The following is a 24,659-nucleotide window of genomic DNA, read 5'->3' as shown; positions in this document are numbered from 1 at the left end:
AAGGGGCCAGAGGTTGTAGAAAGTGAGGAAGGAAATGAACAGAGAAGCAAAGGAGAAAGAAAGTGAAATCGGCCTCGGGTATGACAGAATGGATGTACAGGCAAACGCGCCTCTTCCGATCGAGGAGTGTGACCGGGGTTTTTGCTTTCTTTGGGGGCAACCAACAGTGAACACAGCTCAGGTGGCTGTTGGAAGCAAAAGAGCCCTTGTTCGTCCTCTCTTGCCAATGCCATTGCGGACCACTAATTAACCCAGGTAGACGCGCGCCCGCCTGCCCTGTTGGACGGTCGAAATCCGTGTAGTCCGTTGGTCGGGGGGTGGAGAGAGAGAGGCACAGCAGGTGTCTGAGAGATTCTGAGCACATCGTCCACCCGGAAGAAGAAATCAGGAGCAAGGGGCCGAAGGCGTTCACTCGTTGGCGCTTAACTGCACGATTCGCAATCACGGCCTGGTTGGTTCGCTACACCACGATGGACCCACAGCCAAGGCCGTTTCCCATGCTTTTCTGGACTTCGTCGTGTTGGTTCTAATATGTTGGTTTTATTCATAATGTTGCCCATCTTCCTGGCCTGGTCTCACGGTTTCACCTCGAGGCTGGCGCATAAACCCCCCATTGTGTCGCTCCCTCCTTCGCCCGACCACCTCACCGCTGTGATGCGCACAGGAAATCGCCTCCTCAGTCACCACGCAGCATGGCCTCCCGGTGATTCGTCAGAAGGAAATGAGATAACCAGGGTGTTACCAAACTGTCGGGACAGAAGCAGGGCCAGAAGTTCACAACAACCTCGTTTCGAATCCCCTCGCCTGTTTGCAGGACCAGGCCAGTCCTCGAATAGAGTCAATGACCGTGGAGGAAAAACGCCACAGTAACGTTAGCCAAAGAAGGATCGCGTCGAGTACGGTACCCGGGCATTCGTTGTCCATGGCCTTGGTTTGAGGACTTGAGAAGGCCGAATCTCTTCGGTGTTGGGCGGCTTGCTGCATACTTAGTTCAGTCGCCTGCCTTTTCGCCCCCTTTCTCTGTCTAGCATGCTTCGATGTGACTTTCTCGTTCTGCAGACTGTAGATCTTTCTCTGTTGGTTTTGGTTGTACGACTTTACGATAATTTTTGTTCCTTACGGACTCGCGCTCACTACACTTTACCACAATCTCTAGTCACACAGTATCCCTCTCATGCTATTATAGCAACATCACAGTTCACTCTAGAACACCAGCAGGGCTCGTCTTACCTGGATCATCTGCTTCGCCTAGAGAAAGACGAGAAATAGAGAGGACAAGAAAGATCGTCCTGGTAATCCATCAAGAGCCCACAAAAATAATAGTCCTGCTGTATTTACAACATTGTATTGCCGAAGAACTCGGGAACATCTCAGCACAACTCACCCAACATGCCCCGAGCTCTTCTCCTTTTCCTCCTCCTGTTTGCTCTAGGACTGGATGGCGTCTCAGCAATCAACCTCCGATACGCGCCTCTTGCACCGCCAAAACCAACAAAGGCCCCCTCGCGCAACGGCACAAAGATCTCGAACGACGACCTGAAAAGACGACAAGCCGCCTCCGTGACCTCCGTGTGCGGATACTACAACGGCGACCCAGCAAAGGCAAGGACAGCTGATCCGGGTTTCGGCTGCCGGCTCGATATCGACCGCGGTCTCTGGGGCTTCTGTCCCACGACCGTCATCTCTGCCAAAGACTGCGGACTGGCCGGCAACTGCGTCGACTCTCGAAACTGCAAATCCGGCTGCGGAAAGACGGGCATCGCAGGTCTGACGACTTTCACCTGGTGAGTTTCCTCCGTGTACCCCTGCTCCTCTCTCTGTGTTTTGTAAAACACAAACGGACCAAGAAAAGGGGAAAGGCTCACAGATATGAACCACAGTGCAACAGATAGATTCTGCTCCACCGTTATCCTCGAAGGGGGCTTCGAAGGAGGCTTCTCCTACATTGCCTGCGGCAACGCAGCGACAGTAGAAACGTTGTTCAAAGAAGCCATCAACACCACCGAGACACCAACGTCTATCATCGCGACTACTGTACGCATCACACCCACGGACGCCACCACAATACAATCAACCACAGCGACTTCTTCCTTGACATCCTCTCCTACCTCTACCACATCCTCGGGCGTATCTTCGTCCGCAACCCAGCCCACCTCGCCAGCGAGCCAGACAACCTCCCCTACAGACGGAAACAAGTCATCATCCGATGGCTCAAGCAACACGGGCGCCATCGTCGGCGGCGTTGTCGGCGGTGTCGCCATCATCTGCGTTACAGTTGTCGTTGCAATCTACATTATGCGACGTAACAAGCGCACCACGGAGGAAGAATCTCAGGAGAAAAAGCGGGGGAGCCGCTTCAGGTCGTGGGGACGGTCGTCCTCGAAACCTCCCAACTATGAACAGAGCGAAGCTGTTCGGACAGATACACAAGGATTCGACACTGAACAGAACAAAATGTACGCCGGGTGGGGTCCGTCTGAAGTATATGGATCAGAACCACGAAGGGATCCCACGGCGGCCCCCGTTGAGTTGCCGAGCGCTTCCCCCGTAGAGCTTCCGAGTCGGAGAGGTTGATCAATCGTAATGATAAGAACATGACTAGAGATGACCGACGGTGCTAACACAGCCCTGAAGACCAAAGGAAATGTGGAGGGCTGAAGAGGGAAGGTGAGCATCGCCTATAAACCATTACATACTATTTTCCAGCAATGATTTCAAGTTCATGTGAGAGCTCGTGGTCGATAAAGCACCCCAGGCAACTATTTCATCAGTACACATGGTACTACTGGCGGCCATCAATGTAATTTGTAAACGATTTTTGTGTATTCTTAGGTGCTAAACGACAACACGTAGCCATGCTATGAGTAGACGAGGTTTTCGCTGATTCATGATCATATCCTTTTTGAGATCTCAACCAATCCGTCCTCTCCTAGAGGAAGGGCCGAGTTCGCCGACACAGAAACGCCGAACATTGGTAACGCTTATTGCAACGCTTATTTCTTTCCTTCCTTCCATATCCTTTCGACCATACATATATGTCCTGCCCCCTGGCTCCTCTTTCTATGTTCCGTGCAGCTTCTGGTTGAGGCCCAGCAGGAGCTGCTTCACCGAATTCATCAAGTGCGACTCGATTCCGTCGAAGCCCGCTGCGGGCGACCCTGAGGCGCTGGCTTCCGCAGGCGGCGGTACTATGCTCGCGTCTGCCAAGCCCAGCACTCGATCAATAGCGGATAGGGTGACTGCCTCGGCCTTGGCCTCGCCAATCCTGCTTTTGAGGGCATTCGACGAAACGTTCTTGAACCCTAAGAGAGAATTGAAGACCTTGGAATCAAACACATTTGTCGGCCCAGTGGGGGTGGGCGTGCCCCCTGATCCGGGAGTGTTGCTTCGGGTCGAGAAACCGTCGAGGAGCTTCTGTATTCCCTTCATACAGATATCTTCCATGGTCTGATTCTCTGTAGCGGCACTCTTGAGTCCCAGGCAGCGGTTGAGGGCAGACATGACGATGGCCTCTGCTTTTGGATTCTTGGCTTTCTTCAGGTTCTCAATAAGACCGTTCTTGAGGCCATTAACAGCTGAGAGTAACCTGGGCTGAATGACGGGACGTGGTTCGGCTTGCGCTGGTGGTGTAGGCGTAGGTCGAGCTTGCTGCGGCGGGGCAGCAGCGGGTATCTGTGTTAAGGGTGGTTGCGCTCCAGGGATGGCGGCTGGAGCAGGTTGTGTGATGGGCGGTGCTGAAGTTGCGGCGGCGCCTTCTTCGGTCTTGACTGCGGGATGAGCTGGAGGTGGTCTTGAAGCATACGGTGAACTGTATGTAGAAGGCTGCCCTGCGACACCTTGAGGTCGTGCAATCGCAGCAGCGGCCCCGTATCCAGGGAGCGTCACTGGCGCCACTGGTTGAGACGTCACTGGCGGTGCGGGCTGACCAGGGTTCGGTACCACGCCGGGGGGAGAGTATTGTGGCGTTCTGGCTGCTGTCTGCGCTTGCTGCCCTGCATAAGCTTGCGCGTGGTAGTTATGAGGAAGATGCTGGTAGCCAGGAGGCATGTGACTCTGCTGCTGTTGGGCGTACTGAGTGTACATTGGGTGGTTGTAGTGACCATAGCCCGCACTCATAGAACGGTCCGGTGACGTCGCCTTGCGCTTCTTGCCGGCATCGAGTTCGACACCGGGCACCCTGGACCATAAGCCTGTGGTATCGTCCTTCTTGAAAGCTTCGTTCCCGATAAGGTTATGTCGTACACTTGACTCCCAGCCCTTTGTCTCCGTGTGGAAGTAGAACCACGGGTATCTCTGGGTAATTCGCTTATAAATCTGTTTGAGGGTGAGACCGTCAGGCCCTGCCGCAGTGAGGGTCTCGTCGATAAGCACTCCGTAGTTCTTGTTCGGCTTCTGCAGCTGCTCCTCCGTGTAGTCCTCGATCTTGAGTTCGAGCGGGGGCGACTTGGGACGAGCCTTCTTTTCCTTCTTCTCTCTGGCGCGTCTTTCGGCATCTGATCCTTCAAGACCGTCTTCGCCCTTTGGTTTCCGGGGCTTGTACTTGCGCTTCTCCGGTCGATCTCCTCCTTCGTCTGGTAGTGGGTGTTTCCTAGGACGGCCGACCTTCCGCTTGATGGGAGGCTCTCCAGGAGGAGGCTGTGGTATCGTCTTCTTAGCCATCTCCTGCTGAGCTTTCTTAAGAAGCCTCTGCTCTCGCTTGGACATAATTCCGTTCTTTGGTGGCCGGCCAGGTCCTCTCTTCTTGTTCAGATAGCCTAATGGAGCACCTCCCATGAGAAGATGCACCATTTCTTGGTCCTCTGGCTTGACCTCTGTGGTAGGTTGGATATCGTCTGCTTCCTCTCCATAATCCAGTGACATCTCTCCTTCGGCATCAGCTTCGGCATCGGCATCAGCGTCAACATCGGCTTCAGCATCGGCTTCAATATCGGCCTCATCGTCTGCCTCTGTTTGTGTTTGCGCTGCTTCTGCAACGTCGGCTGCTGCCTCTGCCGTCGCCTTTTCTGCGGCGGCGGCTGCTTCTGCCTTTGCTTCCGCTTCCGCCTCTGCCTTGGAGCTACTTTCTGCCTCAACTTCTTCCTCCTCTTCAGCTTCGACATCGGACATTTCTACGTCTGATGGCGCTGGTGAGCTGAGGGAAGAATCGCTTGTGTCGTCAAGACCGTTGCCATGTGAGGCTTCAAACTCGAAGCTCATCTCCTTTCCACCAGTCGCTTTCTTCTTGAGTTTCTCCTCCTCTTCTGCATACTCCTCAGCACCTGTCCGGCCTTCTGGAACACCATTGATGACGAAGCGAAAATCAACGTCCTTGATTTGCAGGTGATCACCACTCCGGAGCACGGCGACGCCTTCCTTGTGGTGCACTTCATCGATGAAGAAACCATTCTTGTGCAGTGGAATAGCCTCAAAGACCCCTTCTCTCTTATTGAACTGGATCTTGAGATGCTCTCTTGAAATAGCCTTGGTTTTGCTGGCGATATCAGGTCCGGGCGAGTGGATGCCGACAAAGGGAACGTGGTAGGGAGATGGCCGTAATGAAGCCAGATCCACAGCTGCAGCTCCCGGTGTATGTGAGACATACTGCCGATTTGAGATGAGTTTCTCCTGTGACTCGTCCTCTTCCTGCTTCTGTGATGATCCGGTGCTGGTCGTCTTGCGGCGCTTGGCTGGCCGCCCCTCCCCTTCACTGTCGGACTCGGGTCCCAGCATGCCTCCCTCTTCGCTGACGTATGACTTGCTGAACTTCCCCGGCCCATGTCTGACAGGGGAAGGAGGCGGAAGGCCCTCGCGTTCATACTCTTCCGCCTTCTTGCGATAGGCATCATCGCGCTTCTGGTCTCTCCGCGCCTGATTTAGAGCCTTCTGATCGCGACCAATAATGACGGCGTACGTGGTCATCTGAAAGACACTGTCGGCGAATTCTATACGCGCAAAGGATTCGAGACCCTGTGTCGCCGCGGCGAGGTTATGTGTGCTTGCGACGAGCGGATCGTTGCCGTTGCCCATGGTGCTCGGGAGGGTGACCTGCGCTGGCGTGACGGTCGGCGGCGGTGACATTTGATTGGACATTTGGTTACCAGCCATATGCGCCAGAGCCATCATCATGTAGGCGTGGTCCATGTTCGGCATCGGGGTGTGTGGGAAGGACGAGGCGAAAGGGTCGGCGTCAACCTGCACGGCTGAAGCCGGCTGCGACATTGTCGCGGGTGGAGCGCTGCCGGCGTCGGCATCGGCCATGAAGGTGTCGACGGCTAATGAGGTGGTCTGCTGTTGGGTGGACGCGTCTTCGATAGATGGGTGTACGGTTGTAGATGCGTCGGTGCGCGATGGTTGCTGCTGGTCAGCAGTGTTCGTGGCGATGTGATTGTTATTGTCGTTGTCGTCGGGGTGGTCAGTTCGGCCTGGTGTCGTCGACTTGTGCTTGGGCGGCGGCGTGGTCGGAAGGGGCGCCAGGCCATTTTGGCCGGCGTTGGACGAAGTCATCGCTGCTCTGTAGTCGGACAGATCAGCTCCTTCGCCGTCGGCAAGCCAAGAGAGGCGATTTGGTCAGGCGCGACGAGGTATGGACCTGAGAAAGGCTGCGATCGAGACGGGCGAATGCCAAAAAAATCGGCGTTGAACAATTCAGTCCTGGCTGCGATTGACAGGGTCAACGGAAGCGTCTCTGATTGGCTATCGGTGAGATTCACCGTGGACACTGAACACACCAGCCTTCTTCCCCGCGCTGTACAAGTACCCAAGTACCTTTTTTTCTTCCAATAGGAGGAAAGAGCCTCCAGTTCAGCCCGTCCCTGCCCAGCCAGGTCCTTTCCTTCTCAGCGTCTCCGTCGCTGCCTTCCTTTCCGTCGTACGCTCCTTCCATCTCTGTCACAATCGTCACTGCAGCTTCCCACCACAATTCAATGGAAGGAACAAATGCACCCCAATCCCATTGAAGGCCCGAGTGACGATGACTCATCCTGCTACTTCACCATGAACCTTTGATGCGGCCAATTGCATTCATGTACGTCCTTCAATGCCTCAGCCTTCCGTCGGACCCAGCGCTTTGGTTCGGCCTAGATCTTGCGGTGAACAGCAAGGCTGTTCTGTTCACGATGCATCTCTTCGGCCAGGGTCCGAGAAAAAGCCTCATCCGATTCCTTGCAGACTTGCAGAGGCAAAGGCAGCACCACCCTGCGTAGATCGCCCACTTCTTCCGACCTCGGTGTCCACTTGTCTCGGTCAAGCCCCAATAGCAGACCATCCTTCGGTGAAGGAGTAGCTCACTGAACCCTCTGCTTGATTTTCGTGATCCTTGGAGGCATTCTGCAAGTATTAAAGGCTTGACGCGGAACTCAGATGATTTAGTGAGTCTCTGAGATTGATCAATGTATCATTTTTGAGCTCATTGGTTTATTTCCCCTTGCTGCTCAGTCTAGCACATTCAGAGCTTAGGATGGCAAAAGTTTGATCAACAGCCGGTATCCGTCTCAGGAACCAATCCGAAAAGACGTATGATATGCATCAAATCCATATGTGCCCATATAAAGAGCCTGTGAGTTAGCTCAACAGCCAGTAAATATACACATGAATCGTATTTACCAAGCAAGTAGATCTCGAAAAGACTCCCGCTTTACAGTTATACAAGAAGCCACACGCCGCGCTTCAAATACTTAACTCAGAAGCGGCGCTCGCTCGCCAAACAGAGACCGGCCCCGTCTGGACTCCCACCACCTCTGCGTCCTCTCTGAGACCCGATACGCCCAAAAGCACAGCATCCCCGCAATGAAGCCAATAGCATCGTTCCTAAACGCAAGGAGCCCAGCCGTGGTCATGAGCATAATAGTCCACCTCTCAGCCCTCTCCTCATCAGAAAGCGAGCGATGCTGCCTAACAAGCCCCCCAACGCCGCCACCCTCGTTGCCGGCAGAGCTCTCCCATAAATCAGAAGCCCCGTGATTCAAGCTGTGCCCGACCTTGGCGAGCTCGAGACCGGCAGCGATGACCATGACGCCCAGCAGGCTCTTGGGGTAGTGCGTGAGTAGGCCGATGAGGGAGTTACCAAAGACGAGGCCCAGCACGATCTTGAAGAGGCCCAGGATCACGACGCTCGCGCCGCTGCGCGCTCCGAAGCGGTACTGCGCCGCGAGCCCGCCCGCGCCGTGGCACACCGGCATGGCGCCCCACCAGGTGCCGACGAGGTTCATCACGCCGACGCTGATGCCCATAGCGGTCACAGACGGCGTAGGCATGTCCGGCAGCAGGTCCGCCGCGAGAGCGCTCACCGCGATGACCGAGTTCAGGGTGGTGAGCGGGAGCTGGCCGATGGCCATCGACAGCGGCTTGTACTTGAACCAGTTGAACTCCCAGTGCACAAAGTGCGGGGCCCAAAGGCTGGGCTCCGGCAGGTAGGTGTGCGGGTGGTCGTGCGAGGTCATGATGGAGATGAAGGCGAAGACGAGCGACAGAATAAAAATGTGCAGCGCGTAGGGGAAACGCGGCAGGCTCTGGGTGAAAATGAGCACGAGAAAGGCGGCCAGGGCCCACAACCTGTTATCGAGGACGGGATGGGTCCAGTGAAGGTCCCGGAGGAGGCCGGAGCCGGCGGCCATGACGAGGGAGAGACCGGCACCAAGCTGGATGCCTTTGACGACGGGGACGGGTACGTTTCGCGTGACCCAGCGTAGTAGGCCGGTGAGGCTCATGACTAGGACGGCCAGACTGACCCACTGGCCCGCGGCCATTACGGTTTTGATGCCGCCATATTCGGACCGGGAGATGGCTGCCGCGGCGATGGCCTAGACGTAATAGTCAGTAATGAACGCACAATTACAATCTCTTGCTTAGATCCAAGCACTCACTTTCATCGGCTGGACTGGAAGTGGAATGCCAAAGACGGCGCCGGTAACAACGTTGAAAATGCCTGAAAACACCAAGGTGCTATCGAGATAAATGGAGTGCTGGACCGCAAGGGCGATCATTAGAGGAAGAAGAGTTCCCAAGTCACCGAGGGCGCCAGAGACCTCTGCGGCGGGAGAGCCGCGCAGAGTTGCGACATTATGTTGATGGACTCGTTTTAGATGACTGAGAACCGTCATGATGCGGGGAACTAGTCGGGCTTTCTGCTTGAGAAATAAACTGGGGGCGCAAAGACGTAATTTGAAGAGATACTGGCGAAACGCAATAGCAGAGCGCCAAAGACTTTGACTCTGAGCTTTGAAAGGACGGCCAAAATGCAACTGATTCACCGTTCTGCTGGACTCGTTGGTGGCTGACGACGCCTTCAACTCTCAGGATGATTGATATTGAACGTAATTCATGTCAGCGTGCGTACTCGCACCCCAACTGCGACGCGGCAGCTTCCGACTGTGCTGTTCGGAGCAAGCAACTCCTCGGCCGGACGTCGAAGTTGGCGGTGATTGGTTGCCTGACCACCGATGCTAGGCGTCTCCGCCCGCGGCCCGTTGTAATCTGCAGCGCATGACCTCCTCAGTTCCTCGCTTCAGTTCTCCAATACCTTACCTAAGGGAAGATAGCACGATAGATACCTCCAGTCTCCAAATGCTGATGAGCCGACTTGCTTGGATAAACATTTCGTCATGTACCGAATGAGCGGGTCAGCATATGATCTGACCCATCGTCGCCGGACTGAAGAGATTATATAAGACAACCCAACCTAGCCCAACAACGGGAGGTGGCGGCAGTGGAGAGAATTGTAAACGGGATGACTGAGCTGGTCGACGACCGAACAAGGAGCCGACGGGAGTTACCATCTAGCGGCCAGGGACGGGCGCACGCCGGACATAAATGCTAGTCCCTGAATAAGAGCCTGCTCTTTCGATGATAAGCAGCAAGCGCCGAATTGGATCCATCCGTTGAGAATGAAATAACAGAAAGAATGAGGGAAGAAACTCGCGCTGGGGCAGCGGAAGGGGCGGCGGGTGGGATTCGGGCTGGACGGATGCTAAGGTTACCCATGTGTCTCATTGAGTGCAGAGGCCAGGCCGGTGTGAATAAATGGGGCCTTGTCACCTTGGAACTCCGTGGAAACAGATTGTTGACCTGCCGGAGCTTCGCTTTGGTTATCTTACGATGGAGATGCAGTCTGGCTGCTCTGGCAGTACGTTACGGGCTTGCTATGAGGTTTTTGTCATCAAATCAGGATGTCGATGGTGGGCTCGTTGTGACGCTGCAAGGAAACGGTCGCTTCATCTTCGAACGGGATCAAAGGGATTGAAAAGGTCCCAAGACGGGAAAGATGGGTGTTGGATGACTGATCAGGTGAGTGTTTTTTCGACGGGACGATGCAGCAGCGGATCGAGGGGTGGCTGGGCCGCGGAACGAGCAGTCATCGGCCCTGACTAGGCGCGACGCCCGATCCGATGGTGATGGGTTGGTGCTTTGCCTGCCGTGTAAGGACTGAGACGTGTTGCGGACAAAGAAATATTGGGGGTCCATCATCTGCAACCCTTTGCTTGCCTCCTGCTGATGAGTGATGGGTCATGTTTGTTCATGTTTCTCAGTGCTGAATTGAACCAACCCCGCGTAGGTGCTCAGTGCTGCGATGATCGTCTTTGCTTGGCTGGGGCTCAGCCAAATGACCGATTCGGGCAATCTCTTGGCCCAACTCAAAAGAAGTCATGAACTTCCATTGGACCAAGTCGCCAACCCTTTGCTAACTTGTCCGCAGCAGCTTGGCCGGGCGCAGTCTAATAAGCCTGAGAAAGGGAGCTCCGTCTGGCAAATATGCCTCACCTAACCAAGAGTCTTGGAGTCGAAGCCATTCTCAGGTGCCGATACTGCCAAGGCTTGTCATTTTCGAGGCGAGGTGATTTGCCAAGGTGTGCGCAAATTTCGAGCATTCAGTAGTGCTGTCAACACTGCTCAGTGCTCCGTAACCGTAGTGCCGTACTCTCTACCCGTAAGGTACTAAGAGTCAAGACAATAACAGGAAAGAAAGATGGGACATGGCGGCGGTTACTAAGTGTCGACAGAAGCGACCATGGCAGGGGATTCCTTTGGTCAGTCAGGTACGGCGGTTCGTTTGCTGTGGCATTCCCGAGAAATCTCCCAGTTGCCCCAATGGAACCTGGAAACATCGGTGAGAGCGGAAGACAAGTGCCAGACTCATACTATGGATGGAATTACCTTAGTACGCGACTGCCATGATCGTCATAAAGGGACGGCGGCGGCAGCGACTAACCTAAGCAGCAGAGTCAGATGGGTCCAAGTGATGATGACAGAGAGCCATGAGCTTGAAAGAGTTAAGAGTCTGCCTACCTGGTGTTGCTGCCACAAGGTATGCCAATATCGTAAGGGCGCGGAATCAATAGGAAAGCAGATGCAGCCCACAGCCCGGCGGAGGTCGGCGAACCGGTGGCCCTGCGAACCCACCGGAACTTTGAAGGGTGTGCTAGGGCCTTATCTCGGCTCCGGCCCCATGAGATGATCCATGTCATCCAATTGTCCACCCAGTCTGGCAGACTCTGTGCGCAACAGCACTACCTTAGGCTAAGGGCTATTGTTTAGTCGTGAATCTGGAATAGCGTTGTGACTTGCGAATGCCTACCTTACCCTACGTCAGAGGGGAGCGGGAAAGCAACCAGAGAGCTTGATGCTGGTGAGAGATGGAGAAATTCCCGCAGCAATAAAGACAGACGTACAACAGATAAACAGACGGGCTGCAACTGTTGCGCTACAGGAACACACAACACACGCACTCCCCTGTATCGGGCGAGGAGTGTAAGTGGTGATGACAGGGGGCCTCGAGCGATCAGGCGTGGATTCCCCACACCGGGATGCCTGTGATGACCCTGCCGTGTTCCCGGCATCCATGGAGACAAGCTTTTTCTGTTGCTCGCTTGGCGCCGTTCTCTCTGCCACTAGCAGAGCAACCGCGACCGCCGATGCCACCTCACGAGTACTCTTCACACACTAAGGCACTACACAGCAATGTACGGATCGCGACATGCCAATGGTGGCAGTTCACCACCAAAGAGTGCCCAGACGTGATGACACCGCCAAGTACCGCGACCTGTGAAGATACTTTCTTGTCGCCTTTCATCGTCAAGTTGCTACCTACAGATACCTCAAGTACCTACCTACCTTACCTTACGGTGATGATGAGGTACATACCTGGCTAAGATCCAATGGGAAATACCTTCCCATCACCATTGGGTCTTCCTTCTTATTGATTGCTCGCCTTGCCAATCAGCCGACTATTTGAGCAGCTATTTCCTTCCTCGCCCGCCCTCCTCATTAACCCCTCCCTTCCCGACTTACCTTACCTTACCTTCCTCTTCGCCGTCCTACTTCTCTCATCTGTCCTCCAGCTCAATCACTCGACGATCCCATAATCAGTCAATTCCTTCCCCAATTGATTCTCGTTTCCTCTCACAAAGGTATTCACTCTCGTGCTGCTTGACCTCTCCATGAGCTCCAGCTTCATAAGCCAAGCTTCGTACCGTCGACGCTGACAAACTGCGCTTCTAGCCGGCCTCCCCTAGTCGCTGCGATCGAGCCACCAGGTCCTTTTCCCCACCTCACTCTCATCGTCCGACGTTGAGCTCTCTCTCATCTTCAGCCAAGGTAAAGTAACTTTCTCTCAGTGCGCATTCTTTCCAAGTCTCAATTCTGCTGCAAAAAATTGTTCTGGAATGTCAATTGGTCTTTGCGACAATCTCTACGAGCTTCGCCCAACACCCGACAACTACATCACGAAGAAAAACAACATGTGGATATCATCTCTAGACGCCAACGCCGGATACCCCGGGAATGACGATGGGCGCATCCAAGTTCACAGGGCTCTTAAAAACAAAAGCAGACGGTCGTCTCCATAAAATGCCTCAATTGGACAAGCTCCCTCACCTCTAGCTCTGATGTTTTTCTACGGATCCTGACCGCATTGGGAAAGCATCACTCATCGCAAACAGTCGCCGCGAGCTTTCCTCTCATACTTATTAACTCACTCGCCCGTCATCGTTGCTCTCTATTTGGCTTTTCGATTTTTGCTACTCTTCTTTGTCTCATCAATCCTCTTACTCCAATTTGCTGACCAGTCTCTTCTTCCTCGTACAGCCGACTCTTCACTCCACTCACCTTCCGTCAAAATGCCTGCCGTCAACACTCTCGTCGCCCGCGACGCCGTTCACCAGCTCGCCAAGCGCCAGAACTGGGCCCAGCAGGAGGCCGGTGTTGTCGTCGTCTTCTGCATCATTTTCATTGTCGCTCTCGGTGTCTCTGGTCTCATGATCTCCAAGTGCCTCGCCAGGCGCAAGGCAGAGAGACAAGCCAAGGAGTCCCAGGGAGCATAAGCAAGACCTCGTCACCTCTTACAGGGGCCAGAAAGAGGGGAGCGGAGCTGGGAAAGTAATGAATCAAGCTCCAAGCCGAACACGCTTTGAAGCCAGTAGAAAGTCGACTCTCTTGGTCACTTATACACCTACGACACGGTGAAGTTGGACGAGAGAGTCGCGACTGGCTACATGCGAAGGAGCCAATACCATCTGTCGACAGCAATCATGTTCACACCATACACACACACACACACACACACACACACACACACACACACCAAACGGATCACTCACTACCTACCGATTGCCGGTTTCGATTCTCGACACTTCGTCATAGTCTGCAGGATTGGGGTCTCACGAAAGGCGTGTACTAAAGAAAAGACATCCGGGCTGTACATGGCAGTATCACGACTACACGGGGGTTAATGCGCCAGGGGGCGGCTGTATGTCAATCGCGATGCCACAGATACCTATTTCACAACAATTTTAATGATACCTATTTCACGTTGCGCAAAGCAGTTCAATCGTCTCTCGACCATCGTTGACATCTCGTGTGTTTGCTGGAGTGTTTATTCAAGGTCTTGCTTTCACTAACACAGACCTTCCTTGTCTTCTGTTAGTAAGTGACCCAGAAAATTGGGTCTGGTTGTAATCCACCCTTCTCTTCATCTCCATTTTCCGTTTGAGAGAACCTGTCCCAATCCCGTTGATTTCATCTTAAACAGTGCAAGGTATCGATAAAACCCGGACATCAGATGGCATGATATCAGCATGCGACTGACTAACTTTTTTCTCAATTCGGTGAGCAGACACCCCCGTCACAGGAAATCAGACCGAAAAAGAACTTGGCACCGATCGCGCCGTGTCCCTGATGCATGCAGCCACACGTGGGACTTTTGAGACAAGACGCCTCTTTTGTATCTTGGTGCTCATTGTTTACCTACCTACTAGTACGGAGACATTCCAGAGGCGCATTCATGGTGAGGAAGGTTACCTATTAGGTGCTATATCTTTGGGACTTGCGTCGCGCTTACATGCCCTCCCAACCCGAAAGGATCGCTCAGCTGGGCCAGGTCGCCGGGTTTTCATCTGCTAGTGCTGACGCGTGAAGGCCCCCCACTCTACTAGCAATCACAAACCCGAGATACTAAATCCTTATCCCGGACCGGGTTAACGAGCCTGGAGTTCATCCGTGATGACGGCCTCACCTTGTAGTCGAGGCCTCAGCTCTGTTTTGTCGGTGCTATGTCCGCGTCGTATATAGGGTCATGCGCTTCGCTCTAATAGTCCCCGGGTCGTCTACTGTTTAATGGGTTCACATGTTCCTATTGCGCGGTTTCGAGCAAAGAGTGCTCCAGTGTCCAAACGTATTCATCCGCCACAAGTTATTATCACTCAATACGAGCCAAGCCAGGCATATCAGACCACAGCCTCCAACAATATCCAGAAGTGGTAATCAGATCCCACGATACCCTCGCAATGGACCCACAACCACCGCCCCCGAGGCCCGACAGCCCCCCGCGCCGGCTCCGCGCATGCGCGCCGTGCACTCGGGCCAAGGCCCGTTGTAACTTCCGCGACGAGAACGCCCGTCGGCACCTCTGCGACCGGTACGTGCTCCCACTGGCTCGAGAGGGCGAAGAAGAGTTATGGCATTCTGTCTGTGGGAGTCGGATTTGCCGTTCATAACCCATGTACACTGGGACTGACACGAAGTGGCGGGGGTTTAGATGTGAGCGGCTCAAGATTGACTGCTCGGCCAAGACGAGGGGTATCAGGAGGACGCGGCAGATCAAACCTCTGGTCAAGTAAGTGTTGTTCCTCATGGGTCACCCGTCTCGTTCGCCAAAACTTCTGATGATGGGCTGGGTGTGAACGCACCCACGGGAATAGTGGCATCTCGAGACAACAACGGCCCTGGCTTCAGAATTTAACTAACACGAACAACCACAGCCGCGTCGCAACACTAGAACAACAAATAGCCCATCTCGTAACACCAGAAAAGTCCCCAGTAGCCTCGACACCCTCGGCAGAGACCTCAGGCTCAACTCCCTCAACCTCCTCGCCTCCCTCTCACCCAGACTCAAACTCACACTCCCACCCAGCACCCCTAATCCAACGACACCAACCAGGCCCCGTAACCCAAAACCCCCCCTCCTACTCCCACTCCTCTTCCTCCTCCCCCTCCTCCTCATCCTTGATCGTAGCAACATCGACGACGACAAAACCACCCCTGGGCCTGACCTGGTCCCAAGCATCCAACGTCCTCGCCGACTTCCGCGCAAACTTTGTGCCCAACTTCCCCTTCATCCAGGTCGACGGGCCCTCAGTAGACCCGGGCTCGGGGTCCCCGCAGCGGCTCGCGCGCGAGAAGCCGTTCCTGTTCCGCGCCGTCATGCTCGCCGCCGCGCCGGCGGGGAAGACGAGGGCCGAGGCGATGCACCGCGAGTTGTTGGCCGAGATGGGGGCGCGGATGATGCTCGAGGAGGAAGGCGGGTTGGACTTGTTGCAGGGAATGCTGGTCATCATATTGTGGTCAGTCACGGGCCCGTCACCTTTTCACCGACTTACATCACGTTCCTTGCCGGCGTCTACTGGTGTCTTTTGAAGATAGAACCCCCCCCCTCCAAAAGAAGCATCCCACTGACATTGCACGTCATGAAACAGGGCGGAATGTAGATACTGGTTCGACAAACAAATCACCCGCCTCGTCTACACGGCCCTGGGCTACGCCCACAGCCTAGGCATCACCAAACCCCCGCGCTCCCTCCTCCAACCTTCGCCCTACCACCCCGGAGGTTCTCAACAACAACAACACTCATACCCGCACCCCTACCAACAACAGTGGCAGCAGCAGCATCGACAACAACAAGAACCAGAAGACTGCTTCACCAACAAGGCAGCCCTCAGCGCGACGGAGCACCACACCCTCGAGGAGCAGCGCACCTTTCTCGGCCTCTTTTGCGTCGTCTCGTCCAACTGCGCGCAGTTCGCCCGCAAGCAGAATCCCCTCCTGCACTGTCTCGGCTCGAACGGGCCCGGGAGTGGGTCATTTTCTTCTCAGGAGCAGCAGCATCGGACGGGCCTCGGGTATCTAGATATCTGCTACGAGAACCTAGCCGCGTCAGGGAGCCTGGAGGACCGGATGGCGGCGAGGATGTTCAAGATGGCCGCCGTCTCTGCGCGCCTCACTGATGGGTTCGGTCCCGTGATGGACTGTGAACGCGGAACGGGAAGGGGAATGGGCGAAGGGTTCGAGGAGGAGGTGGGAAGACTCCGGGCGCAAGTGGATGATGTGTTGGAGGGTCTTGATCCGCGGGATCCTTATTACGGTAAGCCATCCCCTCCTCTTACTCTTCTCCCAAAGTCCATGATGATGTCTTTGAAGCCCCTCTCCAACAGTGGAAGAAACCGTAGCTGACATTCAATCTCAGCATACCTCAACCTGCAGCACAAAGCCCTCCTAGTCCAACTCTACGAACCAGCAACAAAACACCCATTTCCCTCCTCCTCACCATCTCCATACCCCGCAGCTTTCCAAAACACCACCGCCGCCACCACCCTAAACCGCACAACCTACTTCCGAGCAGCCCTCTCCGAAGCAAAAGCCTACTTTGCCGCAACCCTCGCCCTGCCCCCAGAAGCCTACGTCTACCGCACCTCAGTCGGCATGGGCCTAGCCCAAGGCGTCCTTGCCGTCACCACGCGACTGCTAATCCTCCACGGCGTCCCGGGATGGGACCTCCCCCGCGCCCGCGCGGACGTCAAATTTGCAGAAATCTGCGAGAACCTGGTCGCGTTTCTCGGAAGGGTGCTGCAGGTGGGCAGGGAGAGGATGGGCCGGCTGAAGGAGGAGACGTGGGTCCGGGGAGTCGGTGGTGGGGGCAGTAGTTGTGGAAGGGCATACAATACCCTCGAATTCGACTGGGATGATATCAATGGTGGAAGCGAGATCGATGCGAGGGGCTCCATGTGCGAGGACTTGATTGGCAAGATGAGCTGGATCAAGGGCTGGTATGAGAGCCGTGTTCGAGCGGAGGACGGCGGCCTGACTACCGCTACCACTCCTGCCACTGCTGGCGGTGGCGTCGGGAATGCAGAAGCGGCAAATAAGGAGTTGATGGAGGAGATTGCGAGGATCTGGCACTGGCCTGCGGACGCGGCGAGTATGCCCATGTTTGGGGGTTTGATTAATCCCTTTGATATCTGTTACGATAGTATTTGACGATACGCGATGTCCTTTCACGATTCCCATCTCAAAGAAATAGACTTTTCGAGCACGTAGGCGTATTCGCTGTGCTATATCTATGTAGAGAAATGTAGAAATACAAAATCTGGGTATGTCCTGGGTTTCATCCGTTCGCTTGTCGTTGCGCCATGGTGATAAGCAAAGTCAGTCAGTACAGTCTATCGTTACATACGGTCTATCACCTCCATCCCTCGAATCCAGGCCATCTCTGAAAGCTCGCTTGGAATCTTCTGTCGCAGACGCACACACAACCGAGTGTGCATCAATTATTGCCTCACCTGAATCCACAACCGCTCGCTCAGAGGAAATCCCAAGCAATCAGCATCGGCAGTGCCACCAATAGAAATATGCAAGAGATGAGCGCTGGGATGACGGGCGGCACAGACTCAGCTGCTTCCTCGAGGAACCAGAATAAGTCGGCTAGCGGTACGAGAACCACTCTACGGAGCAGGTCGATGGCGCTCCGTGAACGACGGCAGCAGCGGCAGCGGGTCCAGAAGCTGTGGCGGTAGTTGACATCGTCGTGCTTTGGTGCTGAGAGAGCATTCCGCACATCGGCACTTAGGTCTGGTAATGACCGGGAAGGAGGCCGGCCTTTTGTCCATTGTCAGCATGAAGTTTCATGATAGTCCTCGAGAAACAAAAGAGATGAACGCTGAAGCATGCAACATAGGTTGTATGACGGACTGTTACAGTGGGTGAGATGGTGGGGACATCAACGGGAGTAGGTGGGTGCAGATGGACAAAATAAGTGGAGGACCGGGAAGAAGAGAAGATGCCAAAAAAAAGTAGGATTAGGCAAGTGGGTAGGGTTGAACGCCGGAGACTCACCGAGAGGTGTCCGGGGCGGCAGCGGCGACCGGGCGCCGGGGGCCGGAAGGGGAGACCGGCTGCCGTCGGGCGGGATTTCCTGGGTCCGGCCCTTGGTTCTGGCGTAGTAAGCTGGCTAGCTGTTAGAATAGGTACCGAGAGAAGTGCATGACAGAGGAACTCAGGAAGAGATTGCGGTGAAGATACGTACGCATTTTCGCTTACTCGAGCTTTATTGCCGGCGGAGTTTGTCCTACTCTCTCGGGCTCGGGAATACCGGACGAGGAGCGAGGCTGATCGTGTCGATGTTGGACGCTCTTGTTGGCTCCGGTCGGCTGGACTTCAATCGCTAGAGCCGGGACGCAGATGTTGATGATGCCAAAGTTGAAGGGCTGGCATTCCTCAATAAAGGGAGAGAGATTGGGCGGGGAAAGGAATGTTGCAAGCGGAATTGCTTTGGTGGCGGTCCGTTTTAGCTTGGCCCCCTTTTGATCCCCCTCGTTTTTCTGTTTCCTGTAGGTCCCTATCCGTACAAGATTGGGGCAAGGAATCGTGTGGTATGGATGATTCAATTGAACAAGGCTCTTGGACCTCCTTTGTTGTTTGGGTGCGGGCGAGATGCCGAGCCGACTGGTATAAATCTGGAATGGGTAGTCGGGAAGATTGAGTGTGATGGGATGCCAATGTCGCTATGTGGATGCCAAGACTAAGGGCCAACTGATGGGAAGAGTGGACAGTTGATGCGGTGGGCGGTGCACGAGATGCAACCAAGTCTCCTCTGCGTATGTGAAGCAGGGACGAATATTCGCCGATAGCAGAAAGAACGGATGAGGTAGGTGATGTAGCTGTTGCAGGAGGGATCTACAGCCAGCTGCAGGGTGAGATATCCGTACTTGGCAGCGACGAAATAATTGTGGATAGGAAAGTGAAGCGAGGCGAGAGGCAAATTGGTGGATAACCTCAGATACCTTTAGTATCCGTACATGTGTCCGTACCTTCCTTGCTGACCAAGTAGTAAGTAGGTAGGTGTCAAGGTGATGATTGTAAAGAGAGAAGCCACGGGCGATGCTTGATGCCAAGAAATCAAAACAGAAGGCAACTCAACCCAGCATGGTGACTGCCGTTGCTCGATTCGCACAGATGCCGCTGCAAGCGTCCAAGGAGTATTTGTTCGATATGTTCCTTCTTCGTTGCCCCGGGTTCCTCTGTACCAAGTACCGTGCGCTGCCCTGCGCGCTCAGTGCTGTGCTTGCTGTAGTGTACACTCTTTTTTAGAGTTTGGCGCCTATCCCAAGCAGTGCTGTGTATTTTTGTTAGCTTCTTCCTCCCCCGTTGATGTCCGTGGTTTTGATTGATCGAGAATGCTTGGCGTGGAGATGAAGAGGTGAGGAACTGAGGATAAGCCACAATCACCAGTCCCGCGTAAGCAATAGGATTGGCGGCGAGGCTGCTAGTGATCATCACATAACCAAGGAATCTCTGAGAGTCCTCTACACTAACTATCGCATAAACTCTATGTACTTAGCAAATGAAAGGGGGGGAACGGATGGGGGTGGTAAGGCATTTCTTCCCCGAGAAATGCCAGTTGGCCAACTCATGACTGGTGGAGGGAAACCTTCACTTCAAGTTTGGGAAGACGTTTTGCACAGCCTCCTTTTCTCGAACGCCGTCGATTGCCGGGCACCACCTTGTCGGCCCCGATGGGCGTGTGCGATTAATGCCCCCCAAATTTGCGCTTCATGCCGGGAGGTCCAGTCTAAGACTCCAACAACTGAGACTCTAAGACTCCAAGGTGAGTACGCAGTATGAGGAGGGGCGATGAGCACAGGCCCTGAAGGTAAATACTAAACCGCCAAGACTCACTGGAAATAACAAGTTGTGACGACCGAGTTGCAGAGTCCATTTCGGTACGGAGTACAATACACCTCAACGGACGAGAGATGATGTTGCCGTACGGATGCTCAGGTGGCGATTATCTGAAGCAGAACTGCTCCTCTCAATCATTTGAAACTCCCATAAGGTAGCAAAGAAGTATTGCCCGTCTTCCTAGGCTGACACTCTCCAATTCAAGCTATCCTACATGAAAACACATTACCTCCAGCCCCTTTACTTTACTTTACTCGTATTCAAAAGACCATGTGCCAAGACACATCATTAGAGCCAGCACAGCCAGCAAACCTCCGCTCAGAACCATGTATTCCTCGTGCTCAGCCTCTTATAACTACTCCGCTCCTGTCCGTTGTACCCCGTGTCAGCAGACAAGTCCTGCTTGGAATACTTGCCACGCCACGGCCTGTCGTTAGCCTCTTCGAAAAAGTAGTGATTCGCACCACTCGTGTAACCAACCCGCCACGGCACAACCAGATCCCTCTTCACCGGCCCGCCGCCGCAGCTGCCCTTGAGCTGCTCGCTCGGCGGCGAGTTGACAGCCAGCGCAAACAGATTCTGCGGCTCAGTAAAGTCCGTCACCAGGCCGGACCGGGAGAGGAGGTAGGCGAGGCAAATCACGTTGATGACGAAGACGAGGGCGAGGACGAGGTAGAAGCACTTTTGCCACTCGGCGCTGTGGCCCGACGTGTACTCCTGCGTGCGGATCGAGGCGTTGAACGGGTCCAGGCTGCCCGGCGCGCCGAGCTGCATCTTTTCGTGGCGCCAGTAGTGTTCAAAGGGGGTGTTGAGACCGCCGATGATGAGGGTTGACGAGGCGTAGACGGCGAGGGCTTCGGCTATAGAGGGGAGGAGGGGGTTGAGCTGCGGCTCTTGGAGGACGAATTGGGTGAGGATGCGGGCGTTGGAGGCGTTGTTGTTTTGGGCACCGCCGTTGATGTCCATTGACAGACGCCATTGATCCGCAATGTTCTACACAGAAACATAGGTAAGTAAGTAACGATGAAAAAGGAGGTGTTGGGGATTCCTTGCCCTCCAGTCTGTCACGGGGGTGGATTCCGTGACTTCGGTGTGGACGTTGGTGTAGCTGTCTGTATCATCGGGGTCATCGCAGTGTGCTTGCATGTGCGCTCCTGCGGTGCCCGAGATGTTGAAGTGGGTTGAGCAGTTGGGTGACACCCATGATCTCATCTCACAAAGGGTATAATCTGTGATGGACGCCGACTTTGTGAGGATGTAAATCGCGTCGCTCTCCACCGATGTGTTGGTTATCATGTTGTAGTCCGCAGGATACTGTCAGTTGCTGTCAGCCCTTTCTTCTTTCCATTTGCTCACCAATATCACATACAAGCGGGAACACCGGCGGCCGTCGCCCATAGTCTTGGCCCCAGCGAAAGATCTCATCCACCGACGTTCGATTTAGCCACTCCGTTTCCGAAGCGCCGGGAACATACTTCTCCCAATCCAATTTCCCGGTTCTCTGTCCTGGAACTGTCGTGTCGTCGTACAAAACCTTCCCTATGGGCCACTCTGTATAGACCAGTGGCTCCAGTTCCTCTGGCGACATGTTGACACACATGACGTTCAGTGCGGGCGAGACCACACTCGCTCTAATGCCGTACTCTCCTACACCCGACAAGTCATTTGGCTGGAGAATCTTGTTGACTGGATTTGTTGCTGCATCGTAGACACTCGGATGGGGAATTGCGAGCGTCACATTGTTGATTATCCTGTTGAAGCGCTCGTATTGTTCAGTCATGTTGCTATAGGTCGTCTCAATCCAAGCAGAGGTGAGCGTTGTGTTGTCGTACAACAAAGCCGATCCTACAGGGCGGTGTTGAACATCAACGGTATCGCTTGTTCCGTTGCGATTGATGGACTCCCAATCACCTAGGAACGAGACCAAGTTGCGATATGCTTCACACAAGCTGTCAGCATCACTCAAATAAACACAAAGCCTTATTAGAAAGACCTGTACGTACATTGGCCAGCATATTGCACTTCCAGGCAAGCATTTCCAGCAACATCAACACCCAATGGGTCACTATCTCGTAGTGGTGTCGGGCAGGTTTCACGGGCAAAAGGCGGGTTCATGTAGGACGCCAGAACATAGCCGCTCAATGTCTTCGTCTCCCAGTCGCCAAATTTAAGCTTTGGTGTGATCATGGCGTCTGACGCAGTCGTATAAAACGTTGAAGCAATGGTGGCAACAAGAGACACCACTCCGAGAATGGTCATACCAGCGTACGGCAGCGTCTCCCAGTGCGTGATCAGGAATCCAGGTTGCTACTAAGTGTCAGACCTATCACAACAATACAATTCAACCTTGACTCACAATAACCCAATTCCTCATGGTCATCTCAGCCAAGGTCATGCCCTCTGACCTCCTCACAAATGCGCGACGTGTCAATACCTGGCCGATAAAGGTGACAAATACAGTCACGAAAGATATTTCAATCGTCTTGGCAAACATTGCGCATACCAAAGACGCTGTCGACGGGAGGATGCCACCGCTTGATGAGATTTGAGGACCCCAGCGTGGCTGTACAATAGCCACAACGAGCCAGAGGCAGCTTAGTCCTGTGGAGTAGAACGAAAGAATCAAGATGGATATCGATAGCCAGTTATGCTGCTTCCTGTGCACATCGTTCCGCGAATCACAGTAAGTCGGAGGACGGCCTCGAGTGCGTATTAGTAGTCACTCGACATAGGTCAGATATACGGGGCACGGCTTACTGAATCTCTTATACAAGGCCTCCTCGTCATCCATTGGATCAGGCTCTTCAAGAGAATTCTCATCCCGTCTCGTCGAACTTTGACCAGAAGTCGACTGCGGCGGCCTGGCCTGTTGCTGACTCTCATCTTTGCCTGGAGTTGCTTGACCTAGGTCCCCCATCTCCTCCGCCTCTATGAGAGGCCATGGCTTTGAGGACTTTGGCGGATCGTCCCACGCCATTGATATTTTGCGCTTTGAACTTGCTCTGCGTTTCCCGTCCGGTGACGACCAAGGTGACTGCAGAGGCGAGATGGTGTCCTGTTCCGATTCGGGTGATAAAGGTGCGGCGCGGCGTTCTGTTGTTCGTGGTGAAGCAGGTTCAGGCTTTGGTGAGCCCAGAAGGCCTTTGTTGGAACGAGGTGTAGCGGGCGAGCTAGTTTTCGAACCAACGGGAACACGTGCGAAGGAGACTTGGTTGATAGATCCCTCCACTGAGATACCAAAGGGGTCTCTTCCGTAGAAGCTTGACTTGTCAGGTTGAGATGGGGCGGTGCTCTGGTTATGTGCGGCGCCGTTGAGAAGCGAAAGGTCCATGTCGACACTAGGTGTCATTGGCTCATACCCATTCTTTCGGGGAGTTGAAGATGAAAGAAAGTTGTCTGGAGGTGAGGACGAAGACTTGCCATCCCGTCTTTCCGAGCCAAGCAGGTGAGTCTCCTCCGCTTCAGTGATGGTGGGGTCTATGGAGAGAGGGGCGTGACTACGATCAGTATCTTCCATGATGGGTGGGTATTGGGGAATATCAAGGGCTTGGTGTCACTACAGGGCAAACATTAAAGACTGATGATGATCCAATGAGACATGAAAAAGGGCGGTGGTTCCGTCTCTCAAAAGATCGGCGGAGCCGTCTGATTTCGAATGACGAAATCTTTGGATAATACGGAGGATGGATCCTTGGCCCGTGTGGTAAAGGGCTGGTTCCAATTGAGGGTACTTGGTCTTTGCTGATAGTGAGTCGAGCAATGCTTCTCGAGAGACAAGTGGTAAAGGTGATCGTCGGGGCGTCTAGAGGCGTGATGGACGCTGCCTTCCGTCGAAGCCGTAGTTGCGTCGCGTACGTTATCCGTGTTGAGTAGCACAAGACGTGACACGACGCCAACAAACCAGAGTGTGCTATCTGAGACTCACAAATAGGTGTCTTGGAACCGTTTGTCGTCGTCTAGTTCCGTTTCCTGCGACAGGAACTCGGAGTAGTCGCAAGGGGGATCCTTCCGGGACGCGGATCGCAAACGGGTGTACAGGGAGACCGAAATTGGCACGCAAAAATAGGAATAGACTGGTGCGTATGAGACCTTTTGGTGTCTGTAAGACGGAAGGCGAAAACAGGGAGAGATATGAGGAAGCAGTTGAAACTTGAAACGAAATGTATTAGTTAGAAAGGGGGGAAGAGGCTCTCTGAACTTGGTTCCTCATGGGATTAAACCAACCTCAGCTTGCGGCCTCGGTAGGAAAGCCGAATGCCTTCGGGGAGGCAGAAGACTTCTTCATATGTGAGAGCCTCGACTGCCAATTTCTATCCACCCCCCCTTCTCCCCCCGGCGCACTACGCCTGTCGTGTCGAAGATCACTGCTTCGGACTCGCAGGGAATCAAGGTAGGAGATGCAAGAAGCCGGCGCGGATCTCCGGAGACGTGAACCTCTATGATTGAGGTTATTCTCGCTC

At 54.2% G+C, this 24,659-nt stretch overlaps 8 protein-coding genes across 8 annotated transcripts; 4 read left to right on the top strand and 4 right to left on the bottom strand.

Annotated features, from left to right (window-relative positions):
- Positions 1-1,389: 1,389 nt before the first annotated feature.
- Positions 1,390-2,574, top strand: CCOS01_08734 (uncharacterized protein; the record flags this gene model as incomplete). The annotated part of the gene is made up of 2 exons (XM_060456895.1): positions 1,390-1,784; positions 1,881-2,574. The coding sequence occupies 2 exons, from the start codon at positions 1,390-1,392 to the stop codon at positions 2,572-2,574; spliced, it is 1,089 nt and encodes a 362-aa protein (XP_060313169.1).
- Positions 2,575-3,060: 486 nt separating this feature from the next.
- Positions 3,061-6,483, bottom strand: CCOS01_08733 (forkhead domain-containing protein; the record flags this gene model as incomplete). Its single annotated transcript, XM_060456894.1, has 1 exon — positions 3,061-6,483. The coding sequence occupies one exon, from the start codon at positions 6,481-6,483 to the stop codon at positions 3,061-3,063; it is 3,423 nt and encodes a 1,140-aa protein (XP_060313168.1).
- A 1,169-nt stretch (positions 6,484-7,652) lies between these two features.
- CCOS01_08732 (sulfate transporter) lies at positions 7,653-9,077 on the bottom strand (the record flags this gene model as incomplete). Its single annotated transcript, XM_060456893.1, has 2 exons — positions 7,653-8,777; positions 8,841-9,077. The coding sequence occupies 2 exons, from the start codon at positions 9,075-9,077 to the stop codon at positions 7,653-7,655; spliced, it is 1,362 nt and encodes a 453-aa protein (XP_060313167.1).
- A 4,011-nt stretch (positions 9,078-13,088) lies between these two features.
- Positions 13,089-13,292, top strand: CCOS01_08731 (uncharacterized protein; the record flags this gene model as incomplete). The annotated part of the gene is made up of 1 exon (XM_060456892.1): positions 13,089-13,292. The coding sequence occupies one exon, from the start codon at positions 13,089-13,091 to the stop codon at positions 13,290-13,292; it is 204 nt and encodes a 67-aa protein (XP_060313166.1).
- A 1,461-nt stretch (positions 13,293-14,753) lies between these two features.
- CCOS01_08730 (uncharacterized protein) lies at positions 14,754-17,499 on the top strand (the record flags this gene model as incomplete). The annotated part of the gene is made up of 5 exons (XM_060456891.1): positions 14,754-14,884; positions 15,005-15,082; positions 15,228-15,809; positions 15,942-16,606; positions 16,709-17,499. The coding sequence occupies 5 exons, from the start codon at positions 14,754-14,756 to the stop codon at positions 17,497-17,499; spliced, it is 2,247 nt and encodes a 748-aa protein (XP_060313165.1).
- Positions 17,500-17,821: 322 nt separating this feature from the next.
- CCOS01_08729 (uncharacterized protein) lies at positions 17,822-18,854 on the bottom strand (the record flags this gene model as incomplete). Its single annotated transcript, XM_060456890.1, has 3 exons — positions 17,822-18,117; positions 18,355-18,452; positions 18,559-18,854. Coding segments are annotated over 3 exons (690 nt in total), but the record flags the coding sequence as incomplete, so codon positions are not given.
- Positions 18,855-20,517: 1,663 nt separating this feature from the next.
- CCOS01_08728 (uncharacterized protein) lies at positions 20,518-23,716 on the bottom strand (the record flags this gene model as incomplete). Its single annotated transcript, XM_060456889.1, has 6 exons — positions 20,518-21,192; positions 21,268-21,513; positions 21,569-22,137; positions 22,203-22,506; positions 22,556-22,899; positions 22,957-23,716. The coding sequence occupies 6 exons, from the start codon at positions 23,714-23,716 to the stop codon at positions 20,518-20,520; spliced, it is 2,898 nt and encodes a 965-aa protein (XP_060313163.1).
- Positions 23,717-24,453: 737 nt separating this feature from the next.
- On the top strand, positions 24,454-24,645 carry CCOS01_08727 (uncharacterized protein; the record flags this gene model as incomplete). The annotated part of the gene is made up of 1 exon (XM_060456888.1): positions 24,454-24,645. One exon carries the CDS (start codon positions 24,454-24,456, stop codon positions 24,643-24,645), a length of 192 nt encoding a protein of 63 aa, XP_060313162.1.
- Positions 24,646-24,659: the final 14 nt, after the last annotated feature.

Source organism: Colletotrichum costaricense, assembly GCF_030867565.1.
Source record: "Colletotrichum costaricense strain IMI 309622 chromosome Unknown Scaffold_8.1, whole genome shotgun sequence".
Classification (NCBI taxonomy): Eukaryota; Fungi; Ascomycota; class Sordariomycetes; order Glomerellales; family Glomerellaceae; genus Colletotrichum; species Colletotrichum costaricense.
The sequence above is the reverse complement of the archived record's forward strand: the minus strand, read 5'-3'. Positions and strand labels throughout refer to the sequence as shown.